Below are 13,839 nucleotides of genomic sequence, written 5' to 3'. Positions count from 1 at the left end.
CACCGCACCCCCTTAAATATCATTGAACTTCCTGCATACTTCTAGTGACTTCCGCAGTGAAGAATGATGCAAAATAATTATTCAGCTCATCCGCCATTTCATTGTCCCCCATTACCCGCTCTGCAGCCTCACTTTTACACTTTATATATCTAAAGTAACTTTTGGCATCCTGTTCAATATCATTGGTTACCTTACTATCTTATTGGCTTATTGGCTATTCCATCTTTGCCTCATTTAATACTTTTTATTTGCCATCTGTTGGCTTTTAAATCTTCCCAACCCTCTATATTCCCAGTAATATTTCCTCCATTGTATGTTATTTATTTCGCCTTTATGTTGGCTTTGACTTATCTTGTCCGCTTCTGTTTTGTTATGCTGCCTTCGGAATAATTCTTTTGGGAGTCAAATATCCTGTGCCATTACTGCACTGCCGTCATCCCAGCTAGTGTTCCTTTCCAATCAATTTCAGCAGGGTCCTCTCTCATGGCTCTGTTATTCAAATGTACCACTGTGATACTTTTCTTCTTCTCAAGTTACAGGGTGAATTCGATTAGTGGTTCATTGATGCCTCCAACGTCATTCATACCAATCTGTAACGGTGCTAGAAAATCGCCTCATTTATTCCGTACACAGCATGCATTCAAATATAACACCATTCATCCTCTATTCACTCTTTTCACTTTTGTCCGCCTTTTATATTGCAACTCATCCAGTTGACTGCAATTTAGAACAATCATCATCGTCTCCTTGACAGTAGTCTCAGTGACACTGCCTCCGTTTGTAACCAACGAACTCATCATCAGCATCATCACGTCGGTTCCCATCACTCTGTCAAATTAGTTTAAACTCCCCCCCCCTCCACGAATAGCTCTAGCAAAGCTACCACAAGTATATTTATTCCCCTTGTGTTGAGGTGTGTCCTCTCCCTTTTGTGCCGATCTTACCTTCCCCAGAACAGATCCAAATCATCCATAATGGGAACCTCTATCCCCCACACTCGTTCCTGGGCGACGCATTTATCTATCAATCCATTCTAGTCTTACCGTTACTGTCGCTTGCCACAGGCAGAAATCCAGAAATTACTACCTTGGAGAAATCTTAGTTTAAACCCCTGTTTTTCAGTTTTCTACCTAGCTCCCTAAAATCCCTCTTCAGCACCTCTTCAACGTTTCAACCTAAGTCATCATTGCCAATATGTTCCGAGACGTCTGGCTGCTCATCCTCTTCCCTTAGAATGCTGTGGGCCCGATCATAGCCATACCTGAGCCTAGCACATGGGAAACAAAATACATTTCCCGTGTCTCTGACGCGCCCATAGAATCTTTTCTGTGTTCATCTGGCTATAGAATATCCTGTTACCACTGTAGTCCATTTTACATCTCTTCTCTTCTGAGACAGCACCAGCCTCATAGCCAGAGATGCGATCACCCGGTTGCCCTCTGTTAGGTGGGCCTCTTCAACAACAGCATCTAACGTGATATACTAATTATTAAGGGGAACGGCCACAGGGTTACTCTGCACTGGGTGCCCACTTCTCTTCCTTCTATTGATGGTCACCCAGTTTCCTGCCTCTTTAAGCCTAGAAGTGAGTAAATCCCAGTAGCTCCTACGCCTCTTCATATTCTGGTATGAGACTAACTCATCGAACTTCAGCAACAGTTCCTTAATACGTTCTTTGAGGAGCTGCATCTCGGTGCATCGGCTACAGACGTGGTTATCCGGCAGGCTGGAGGTCCCTCAGAATTCCCACATCTATTCTCACTGCACTAACTTTAACCTGGTAGACTAGTAATGAAGAACAAAGAATAAAAAAGAAACTTACCACATACTTACCTCGCCCAAGTCTGATATAGCCTAAGCCAAAGCCAAAGCTTCTCCAACACTGGACCATTTACAGCAATGGCAGCTCCAGGATTGGCTGCTCAGCTTCCACCTGCTTTATTTTTAATCGCCCTTTTGAATGAATTCGCTCAGTGATTGGCAGCAGTCCAACTCCTAATAACTGCCATGAAGTGCTGCCTTTTAATGGCGAGAAACTCAACGTGCTGCCGCTGTGAAAGTTTTTCTTTATTTCTGCTGGAAACATTACCCATTCTCTGTCGATAAAAACATATACCCGCCAATGTCCATTTTGTTTTCCCTTTCCAATTTGTAACATATGTTTGTGTTTCAGATTTTTCTGCACAGCAGTTCGCTCATTTTAGGTCGCATCTGAAAATTCCAGTTGGCGGACAATTTCCTTCCATGCCGCTCTGGCATATTGGGAAATCATGTAATCAACAGGTTACAGCGGTGGTTTGCCTTTGACTATTGCCGGGTGAGTTTAAAGAGATCACCACCTCTTGCAGGGATGACCAGGACTTCTAAATGCCTTGTCGTGCTCTTAACGCTCCACCAACGCCTGCTGACCTGCCTTCATGACCGCTGGACCATTAATCAGTCTCTTCCGCTCCATCTGCCAGGGACAGACTTCACACTTTGGAACAGATAGACCCCCTACCACACCAAGGATCGAATATCCGTCGGCTACCCTCACCTGGTTTGGCCCGTCTGCCGAGACGGTTTACCGGTGTGTGGCCTCTGCACGGGCTACAGCTACTTGGAGTGTTACGTACCCGTGACACGTGACAGTGGTAACCTTGTCACGTGACTGGGGTTGAAGCTATACTGGACTTGAGGTAATGGTCTTCTGATGGTGGAGTGACGTCATTTTCCCGCCGGTAAAGGTCATGTGACAGGTTTTTTTTACAGGGTATAAAAGGAGGACCCCTCCCTGTGAGGAGGGGCAGTTCGTGGCTGGATTTGCCATGTTGACTTCATGCCACTGCGTGATTTAATGTTATGACGCAGTTTAGTTGAAAGATGAAGTTTTATCTAATGCCTAAAGTTTAAAAGGTCATTGCCAGCAGTTTCTTTACAATACTGCTAGTTGAGAATCAGTGGAGAGTGAAGATCGGAGTTTGGGAGTTAAAGATCGAGGAGAATCGATTTCGACGGTGAAACGGGTTCGACCTTGTTTGATCCTTATTCGGAAGGATTTCGTTGACTATTCTCGTGTTAATCCCTGGGAAATACCAGAAAGGATTGAGAATGGTGGTAAAGGAAAGGTCAGTGCCTTTAAGCCGTTTTGTTCCATAAATTCTTCGTGGGAAAAGTTCGACTTTGGGGAACCGAAACAAAACGACGTGAAAGAGAATTTAAATCGTCTTAAAAAGTCTCTCCTTTAAATGGACTGCGAGCATTTTGAACTTTTGGCAATACTACTTTATAGAACTGTTCTTGCCACATCACTTTAAGGACTGTAAGCTTCATTGCTTTAAGAACTGTTTAAGCTGCCGCACAGCAGCTGATTTCCGGTTACGTTAGTGTTTTGTTTACTTTTGGGGGGTTTGTTTTCAGTGTTTAATAAACGTGTTATTTGTTATAAAAACCCTTGCCTAACTCATATATTTATTGTTACCTGAATACGTAACAGGAGCCACAGGTGGGAGCTGAGCGCCAGGTGGGGACCAAGGATGGACGAGCTGGCCTGAAAACAATTACTGCAGCACCCCCCCCCACCAGAGGTGCTACCCCTACCTAGACACCCCATACACCCCGTCAAGCCACAAAACGATATATTTAATGCGAAAATTCGAATGATATTTTCAGAGGATTCCTTTATAATTTGTCTTGTGATGTGATATCAAACCTTAACATGGAATTGAGCAACCCAACAGTCACCATATCAGTTTTATACTTCTTTTCCTTCAGTTCCATTCCCCTAACGTATATAAATGTGATTTCAGAGAATCATTGTGATAAGAGAGACACCAAACTCTCTTACTTAGGTATAAACGTGATAAACAACTGATTATATTTCAGAGGTTTTTGTGTTAAAAGATTCCGAAGCAATCATGTCGTCCGACTTACAGACGAAGGAACTCCTGGCCTAGCATAAATTTATCCAGTTACATCTTGGATCCTGAGACAGGTCAGTATTGTTCGTCTTTTTATTCCTTTTGCATGGTGCATTCATCCGCCGAGAGATAGGTGAAATTTATTTACTTCTGAGAGAACTAATATGTTTGTTAAACAGCCTATGATTAACATGATTGTTTTGTCACTTTCCGATCTCATTAGAGGATTGGCGCGCTATTAATGAAGGTCTGAGCTGCGCTGCATATTCATTGTGCCCTGGATTTTCAGACGACTTTGTGAATGTTCTAGAATGGGACGGGCCCCAATTCTATACGTCAAGGAGATTTTATACCCGATTATGGCAGCGTTTGGGATTCCCGGTAAGCCACGAAATTACGTTCAAAGTGTCTATTAAACAGCCAATGATTAACTTCCTATATCGCAGTCCTCTCTCAATACTATTGAGGGTATTTTATTTTTCCTCTCACTCTCTCTCTCTCTCTCTCTCTCACTGAATTGTGTGTGTGTGTGTGTGTGCACGCGCGCGTGTGTGTTGGGTATGTTGGGTTGTTCCAGATGTATTCTGTGCATCCTGGTAACGCACACAGTCAAACCAAAGCCTTAATTCCTTCTCAATAGTAACACCTTCACATTTCAGGACGATTTATTCGGTGCTGTGAATTCACTTCTGCCAGATTCATTGATACTTGATGAAGCCCCGAGAGAACACTATATTGACAGTGGTACTATGTTGCTAATGCGATATATGTACAAGATGTTTCCCGTTGATTCCAATGGAAAGGCTGAGGACGTGGAGAAGAAGAGATCAGAATTACATTAATGTTTACTCTAAATTGTAGAAGGGTTGGGGCAGTAAGGAAAATATAGGATAATTGCTTTAATAAGGCAGATATATTATCCCTTCTGTTATAAGGTGGCACCCGAGATGGAATGGAAGGCATCTGCCGTGGTGATGCTGCTTCTTATCCGTTGTCACTAAGGACATAAGAATTCCACTGGGTTGAATCGCAAAATTGCAGATACCGTCAATATAAAATACAGTATGAGCAACAACCATGAATATATATATGAACCCTGAAACGCTTTCAATAATTCTGATGAATAACTGCTCAGTAGATCCATATGTACACTTCTGGATATTGTGAAGTGATGAAGAACTTACGCTATAGGTAGGAAAACTGCCGCTGTAAAATCCTCTTAAGCCTGTAGAAAAGAGGTAGAAGAGTCTGTTTCTGTATTGCCTGACTACTATTTATAGCAATGAATTTCACAAGATACTTCCTGCTTTGAGAAGGTCAATCTGTTGATCGGTGTCACTGACTTTACTGAGAAACGCTAACAGACAGTTTGATTCCTTTCACAGAGTGGTTGCGATTACCTGCAGTGACTCGCTGTCAAGTGACAGCAGTTGATTAGCTCTGTTACTCTTGGTGATTGTGCAAGTGGTTATTTTGCTGCTTCATTTCTCTCCTAGCGAACACAGTGACGACTGCGATACTGTACCGAGGTAAGTGCGGACTCTCCAGTGGAATCACGCATTACATGATGGCGATGGCAATCTCCGACCTGCTCGTAATAATTTTTCAAGTATTACTTCAGGGAATCTACATTTACTATTCGCCGAACTCATTTCTGATTCGCAGCACAGTGTGCCCTGCATATGTGTACCTACGGATCGTCTCCCTGGACTATTCCGTCTGGTTAACCGTGTCCTTCACCTTTGACCGTTTTAGCAGCATTTGCTGTCCGAAGCTAAGACTTAGGTATTGCACGGACAAGACGGCTGACTTAGTTATTGTGTCCATGTGCATGCTGAGCTGCTTAAAGTACATTCCATTTTACTTCATGTACGAGTCTCGCTATGTCCTGGATAATGTGAAATATGGGTGTCGACCAAAAACTGCATACTTCACTTCCATCTGGTGGGTAGCTTTCTCTTGGATGTGTAACATCTCTCTCTCCTTACTCCCCTTTGCTCTCATCATATTTCTGAACGGGCTGACCGTCAGGAACATAATTGCGTCCAGTAGGGTTCGCCGTCGTCTGAAGGGGCAGGAATGCAAGGATAGCGAGACGGATAATCGACGCAGGTCTATCATTTTACTCTTCACCGTGTCCGGAACCTCCATATTGCTCTGGACAACGGGAGCTGTGACTTTCATCTGTACTCGAATCACTATCAATTTCGTGGGTAACGATCTCACAAGCCCCTCTAACATCGCTAACGAGGTGGGGGTTTTGCTCATTCGCGTTAGCTCGTGCACTAACACCTGCATCTACGCAATGACCCAGAGGAAGTTCAGACAGGAGTTGATGAACGGGATTAAAAGTCTAATTCGCTTCATCATTAAACCACTGAAAGGAGCGAGCAGTCGTAGTAGAGCTAGATAGTGATTATATAACGGCGGCGTTCAATCTACTCTCCCGCCAGTCCACAGACTTCTCTTACCTCAATTTCCGCAAGAGCAAACTCATTTAAGGAAATAATCTCTGATTAAATAAAGATTTTCCTTCCTATTGCGTGCATCACGTCCACTGTTATTCAGCCCAACTACGATTGACTTTGGAATATTGGTTTCAATAAAGTTTGCTCAAACGCTGAATCCGAACCCTCTACCTATACTGTTAGAATTATATTTCGTTATTAATTTTCGAACTGGTTGTTAAAAACACCTGGTCACTACACCATGCACCGTATTCAACCTGGTCATCGCTGACCTACGCTGACCCTACCATTTCTTCTGCATAATCTTCTCAGCGTTCTTAATTCCCTGATTTTCCAAAATCCAATACCCCTACATTAAATACGTCTGATGATATCGCCATCTAAACCCTTCGGCCTCCGTAGTGCATAATTCAGAAAAGTGTTCTCAGTGAAATATTCAGCGTAAGGGATGTATTCTTATCGTTCAATATTCAAAACACGATGCAAGACTTGCTCTTGCCGAAGAACTCTTCTATTATTTGCAGTTTGTAAAAGGATGTAGGAGTTCTAATCTAGCTGGCGGGAAGGGGAACGTCTTGCCTTAGCATGTGACGGGGATGGGGGTTCTATCAGACAGATTTCTATTTAGGTTTCGATTAAAGGGAATTTTTTTTTGAAAATTACATTAACATTTCTGAACTTTTCTTACACTAAGATATCGTACTTAACTCTGTGTCGGCTATAAAGCACCAGCTTGCTTCAATTGATTCGAACTATTCCTTTATGTATAAGAATTGTTGGTTGGAGAGATCTAAGGCCAGGGTGACAATGACTGCAGACGGAACCCGTCTCAGCTTGGACAGAAATGAGTTAATGAATGCTGTGTCGTTGATGTAAATGCCATGGAGTACGGTATTTCCCTTGACCAGGCCCCAGATGGGGAGAATGGCCGAAAACATGAAACCGGGACCTCACTGAAAATTGAATACTGAATTGTTTGGGTGCCAGCAGGAAATAATTTAATGGTGCAAGATTGTTTTTGCGATTGGAAGCCTAGGATGCAAATCGAAGAATATGAATGCCCTTTGCTGTATCTATGAAAAAATCGAAAGTAAATGTTGGAAACATCATGAGTAAATTAGCAAATGACCTTCTTTTATGTTATTTGGAATATCGCTGATAATGGGAAGTGTTTTCTCGTTTAATGATAAATGCCGTCAGTTGGTAAAATTGAGAGACCAATGACATCTGTAAACTAATTCTGAAACACATGAGGTAGTACACTTTGAGCAAACCAACAAGGCTAAGAATAGATTTAGAATGACGGGTATGATGAAACGATGTTATAAGTTACCGAGTGACCTTGTTACCAAATGATCCTGAAAGCAGAATAACCAGATACATTGATGAACTCATATGGGGTACTTGGCTTTCATTAACAAGGATACAGTACAATTATGGAGAATTTGTGATAACTTGGAGGGCAATGGGCTGAGGAGACCCCAAGATAGATTACAGCATATAACATTCTCACATGCTTGAGGGAAGACATTGAGGAAGTTCATAAATTTATGAGGGATTTAATTGAGACTCCTTTCACCCAGCGTGCTTGAAATCTGGAGCGCACTGCCTGTAAGGGTGATGGAAACAGTGACTCTTACAACATTGATGAAGTATTGAGAAGAACTTTTGAAATTCCATGATAGAGAATACTACGAGCTGTGTACAGGGAAACAAACTGAGTTTTGTTTTCGGGCCGGCAGAGACGCATTAGTCTGAAGTGTTGCTTCCCTGTGCATGAATATCTCATACGTGGGATGAGCACGTCGTCAGTGTCCTGACTGGCTCACTGGGACTAGATCTTCCCCAGGGAGGTCGATTCCGATTATCTGAATTATTCTAATTATCTCGATGTTGATGGTATAAGCATAAGATGTTGACGGAAAGCAAAAAGCAGTGTGTTATTTTGAACAGTTTCAGCACTGAGAGTGATGTGAAAAATAATTGATATTTCCAAGATAATACGAATGCCGAACTGCCACAATCTGTATGCGTTGCACACGCCCAGATGCAAATTTATGCCGCACCTGTTCTGACATGTGTTTGCTCAGAAGAGAAAGAGGAAGATGAGGCCAGCAGAGGAAGGAAGACTAGGTTATTAGAGGCAGTATTAGATGGGAAATTTGTGAGATTTGGTCGAAGGGGCAACTCGTCAGAGAGGGTAGGTGGCGTTGTGGATAATGAAGTAAGTTTTTAAAGTTTGCAGAGAGATTTGGCCAGTTAGAAGAGTGGGCTGAACGATGGCAGATGGAGTTTAATGCTGATAAGTGTGAGGTACTACATTTTGGTAGGAATAATCCAAATAGGACATACATGGTCAGTGGCAGGGCATTGAAGAATGCTGTAGAACAGAGTGATCTAGGAAAAATGGTTAATAGTTCCCTGAAGGTGGAATCTCATGTGCATAGGGATGTGAAGAAAGCTTTTGGTATGTTGGCCTTTATAAATCAGAACATTGAGTATAGGAGTTGGAATGTAATGTTAAAATTGTACAAGGCACTGTTAAGGCCGAATTTGGAGTATTGTGTACAGTTCTGGTCATCAAATTATAGGAAAGATGTCAACAAAATAGAGAGAGTACAAAGACGATTTACTAGAATAATACCATGTGCTTCAGCACCTAAGTTACAGGGAAGTATTGAACAAGTTAGGTCTTTATTTTTGGAGCGTTGAAGGTTGATGGGGCACTTGATAGAGGTATTTAAATTATGAAGGGGATAGATAGAGTTGACGTGGATAGGCTTTTTCCATTGAGAGTAGGGGAGATTCAAACAAGAGGACATGAGTTGAGAGTTAGGGGGCAAAAGTTTAAGGGTAACACGAAGGGGAATTTCTTTACTCAGAGAATGGTAGTTGTGTGGAACGAGCTTCCAGTTAGAAGTGGTAGAGGCAGGTTCTGTATCGTCATTTAAAGTAAAATTGGACAGGTATATGGACAGGAAAGGAATGGAGTGTTATGGGCTGAATGCTGGTCAGTGGGATTAGGTGAGATTAAGCGTTCGGCATGGACTAGAAGGGCCAAGATGACCTGTTTCTGTGCTGTAATTGTTATATGGTTATAGGGAGATCGAGAGAGAGAGAGAGAGAGAGAGAGAGAGAGAGAGAGAGAGAGAGAGAGAGAGAGAGAGAGAGAGAGAGAGAGAGAGAGAGAGAGAGAGAGAGAGAGAGAGAGAGAGAGAGAGAGAGAGAGAGAGAGAGAGAGAGAGAGAGAGAGAGAGAGAGAGGAAGCATACGGACTCTGCGACAAGTTGCGAATCCATTACTACTCATAGAGTGGGCATTTTTCAACTACATAGCACAACATTCAAGGGGAGTATAGTTAGTCTAAGTTCTTGGAAGTAGTCGTGACGTGGGTAATGGTGGCACAGGACCTATGACGTGACGAGGAAAACAAGATGTTCAAGGATCAAATTGGAGGAGTTGAGATATGCAGTTTTACTCCCACCGAGACAAAAACATTTTCGACTAGACTAAGAAGATTAATTTCCCTAAAATACATCAGTGAACTGAACGATTGATTGTCATCGTTTGTTCGAGTTATTTTGTTCAGATTACCGTGCTGACATAAAAAAGATTCGAACATCTGTTCCAGAGTGATGTTCGGAGTCTCTAAATGCCGATTAATATCTTTATTATCCCTACACCTAAAGCTCACAAGGTAGGTGACAAACGGAAGCCAGAGAGGACTCAAAGTTATTGGTCAAGATCCGAAAAATTCCTTCACTGAATATATCCCATCTGACCCTCGGAAGTATCCACCTTAATGCTCCTTCAGAAAACAACATTACGTTCTCCTTTACTGCAAAATACCCTAACATATTAACACTTTCAGCATTGAGCTCACTATCCTCTACACCATCCTCATTGCTAAATACTGACGTAAAGTATTGATTGAGAGCCTTATCCACTTATTTCGCATCCAAGCAAATATTCCCTCTTTATCCTTGACTGGTCCTTCCATTTCTGTAGTTATTCGTTTGCTCCTGATGAATGTATAGAGTACCTTGGGCTTCCCTTTAATCCTACTTGCCAAAGACTTTTAATGCCCCTTCCTAGGTTTCCTCATTCCTTTTCTGAGTTATGTTCCAGTTTTTTTATGATTTCCCAGGGTCTGTTGATTCTACCCGTCTAAGTTTTACATACTTTTTTGTCTTCTTGACTAAACCCAACACCTCTCTCGACATCCAAGGTTCTCTTACTTTTGCGCATTTGTCATTCCTTCTGTTTGGGCCGCACCTGCCTTTGACTCTGTGCAGCCTCTACATGTTGGATATGGACTTGACGAAAATCAGTTGTTCCCAATTAACTCTCTCTAACTCATGCCTAATGCTCCAATTTAGTACCACCGCCCCCCGGCAAGACATTAGCTTATCTTGAAACTCAAGTAGTTGTGGCCATGTTTCTCTAACTGTTCACGCACTCACTGTAAGTTCAGTCACCTGGTCAGGCTCATTGCCCAAGGATCGTTCCAATACAGACCTTCCTCTTGCTGGATTACCTGCTCACTGAGTTAATAAACCTTCCTGGATACACCAAACAAGTTCTGCCCATCTAAACGTTTTGCGCTAAGAATATCTTAGTTTATATTATGGAAGTTGAAGTCTCTCATGTCAATAATCGTGTTGCATCTACAGCTTTCCTTAACCAACCTGTATGTATTTTCCTCAATATCTCGTTGGCTATTCGTGGTGTGGTCTGTAATAAATTCCCTTCGGAATGATTGCACCCTTACTTCATTGAGTTGTGACCATGAAGACACAGTGGACAAGCCTTCCATTATATCCCCTCTGAGTGGAGCTGTGATACTGTCCCTGGTTAGTAGGGAACAAAGGAACAACATTCACAACCCTCCAATCCTCCGGAACCACGCTCGTCCCAACTGATGATGCAAAAATAATCGCCAGAGGCTCAGCAATCTCCTTCCTCGCCTCTCACAGTAGGCTGGGGGTACTTCGCATCTGGTCCCGGCGACTTATCCAATTTGTTGCTTTCCAAATCTCCAGCACATCCGCTATCTTATTATCTACATGCTCCAACCTTTTCAGTGTGTTGCAATTCATCCCGACAATCACCAAGATACTTTCCCATAGTGAATACCGAAGCAAAGTATTCATTAAGTACCTATGCGATTTTCTTCGGTTCCATACACACATTCCCAATGTCAATTTTGATAGGACCTATATTTTCACGTCTTTCTCTTCACATACTTGCAGAATGCTCTGAGGTTTCCTTAATCCTGCCGCCCAATGACTTTTCAAGGTCCCTTCTGGCTCTCATAATTTCCTTCTGAATCTCCTTCCTGTTTGCTTTATAATCTTCTAGATCTCTAAGATTACCCAGTTCTCTGAACCTTTCGTAAGCTTGCTTCCAATTTCCTGCCTGCTAGCCTCATAATTCCCCTTTCTCCAATTAAAAGCTTTTCTAACTTATCTGTTCCTAACTCTCTCCAATGCTATTGTAAAGCTGATAGAATTATAAATAGAATAGTACAGCACATTATGTTGTGCCGACACTCAAACCCTGCCTTCCATATAATCCACCAACTTAAATTCTTCCATATACCTGTCTAGTAGTCTCTTAAACTTCCCTAGTGTAACTGCCTCCACCACTGACTCAGGCAGTGCATTCCACGCACCAACCACTCTGAGTGAAAAACCTTCCTCTTGTACTGAGCAGCGGTGCACTGGGGAAGAGGCTCTGGCTGTCCACTCTGTCTATTCCTCTTAATATCTTGTACACCTCTATCATATCTTCTCTCATCCTCCTTCGCTACAAAGAGTAAAGCCCTAGCTCCCTTAATCTCTGATCATAATCCATACTCTCTAAACTAGGCAGCATCCTGTTAAATCTCCTCTGCACCCGTTCCAATGCTTCCACAGCCTTCCTATAGTGAGGCGACCAGAACTGGACACAGTACTCCCAAGTGTGGCCTACCTAGAGTTATATAGAGCTGCACCATTACATCGCATCTCTTAAACTCTATCCCTCGACTTATGAAAGCTAACACCATATAAGCTTTCTTAACTACTCTATCTATCTTTGAGGCAACTTTCAGGGAACTGTGGACATTTACCCCCAGATCCCTCTGCTCCTCCACACTACCAAGTATCCTGCCATTTACTTTGTAATCTGCCTTGAAGTTTGTCCTTCCAAAGTGTACCACCTCAGATTTCTCGGGGTTGAACTCCATCTGCCACTTCTCAGCCCACTTCTGCATCCTATCCATGTCTCTCTCCAATCTTCGACAATCCTCTACACTATCTACAAAACCACCAAACTTTGAGTCATCTGCAAACTTGCCAACCCACTTGCCAACCCCATATCCAGGTCGTTAATAAAAATCACGAAAAGTAGAGGTCCCAGAACAGATCCTTGTGGGACACCACTAGTCACAACCCTCCAATATGAATGTACTCCCTCCACCACGACCCTCTGTCTTCTGCAGGCAAGCCAATTCTGAATCCACCTGGCCAAACTTCCCTGGATCCCATGCCTTCTGACCTTCTGAATAAGTCTACCGTGTGGAACCTTGTCAAATGCCTTGCTAAAGTCAATGTAGATCACATCCACTACACTACCCTCATCTATATGCCTGGTCACCTCCACAAAGAAATCTATCAGGCTTGTTAGACACGATCTGCCCTACACAAAGCCATGCTGACTGTCCCTGATCAGACAATGATTCTCTAAATGCCCATAGATCCTATCTCTAAGAATCTTTTCCAACAGCTGTCCTACCACAGACGTAAGGCTCCCTGGTCTATAATTACCCGGACTATCCCTGCTACCTTTTTTGAACAAGGGAAAAACTTTCGCCTCCCTCCAGTCCTCCAGTACCATTCCCGTGATCAACCAGGACATAAAGATCCTAGCAAGAGGCTCAGCAATCTCTTCCCTTGCCTCGTGGAGCAGCCTGGGGAATATTCCGTCAGGCCCCGGGGACTTATCCGTCCTAATGTATTTTAACAACTCCGACACTATCACTGTGATCACTATCTCCAAAATGCTCTCTCACTGAGAAAACTGACAGCTGACCAGGTTCATTTCCCAATACCAAATCTCCCCTCTTGTAGGCTAACCTACATATTGTATCAAGAAATCTTCCTGAATGCACATGACAAACTCCACCCCATCTAAATCCCTTGCTCTAGGGAGATGCCAATCGATATTTGGGAAGTGTAAATCTCCCATCACGACAACTCTGTTATTACACCTTTCCAGGATCTGTTTCCCAATCTGCTCCTCGATATCCCTGTTACTATTGGACGGCCTATGAAAAACAACCAGTAATGTTATTGATCCTATCCTGTTCCTAATCTCCACCCACTGATACCCCGTAGACATTCCCTCCATGGCATCCACCTTTTCTGCAGCCGTGACACTATCTCTGATCAACAGTACCACGCCCCCATCTTTTGCCTCCCACCCTGTCC

The 13,839-nt window shown here is 42.9% G+C and overlaps 1 protein-coding gene across 1 annotated transcript; it reads left to right on the top strand.

Moving 5' to 3' along the window:
• Positions 1-4,258: 4,258 nt before the first annotated feature.
• On the top strand, positions 4,259-6,312 carry LOC140721046 (probable G-protein coupled receptor 139). Its single transcript, XM_073035926.1, has 2 exons — positions 4,259-4,280; positions 5,396-6,312. The coding sequence occupies exons 1-2, from the start codon at positions 4,259-4,261 to the stop codon at positions 6,310-6,312; spliced, it is 939 nt and encodes a 312-aa protein (XP_072892027.1).
• Positions 6,313-13,839: the final 7,527 nt, after the last annotated feature.

Source organism: Hemitrygon akajei, chromosome 2 (genome assembly GCF_048418815.1).
Source record: "Hemitrygon akajei chromosome 2, sHemAka1.3, whole genome shotgun sequence".
In the NCBI taxonomy this organism is placed as follows: Eukaryota; Metazoa; Chordata; class Chondrichthyes; order Myliobatiformes; family Dasyatidae; genus Hemitrygon; species Hemitrygon akajei.
Note: the sequence above shows the minus strand (reverse complement) of the source record. Positions and strands in the feature narration are given on the sequence as shown.

What these genes read in the sequence shown, in the direction of transcription:
- LOC140721046 (XM_073035926.1), top strand. Translation starts at nt 4,259, where the DNA reads ATGGCAGCGTTTGGGATTCCCG. An exon ending in GGCAGCGTTTGGGATTCCCG is followed by an intron (nt 4,281 to 5,395) that starts GTAAGCCACGAA and finishes TTTCTCTCCTAG; the next exon opens with CGAACACAGTGACGACTGCG.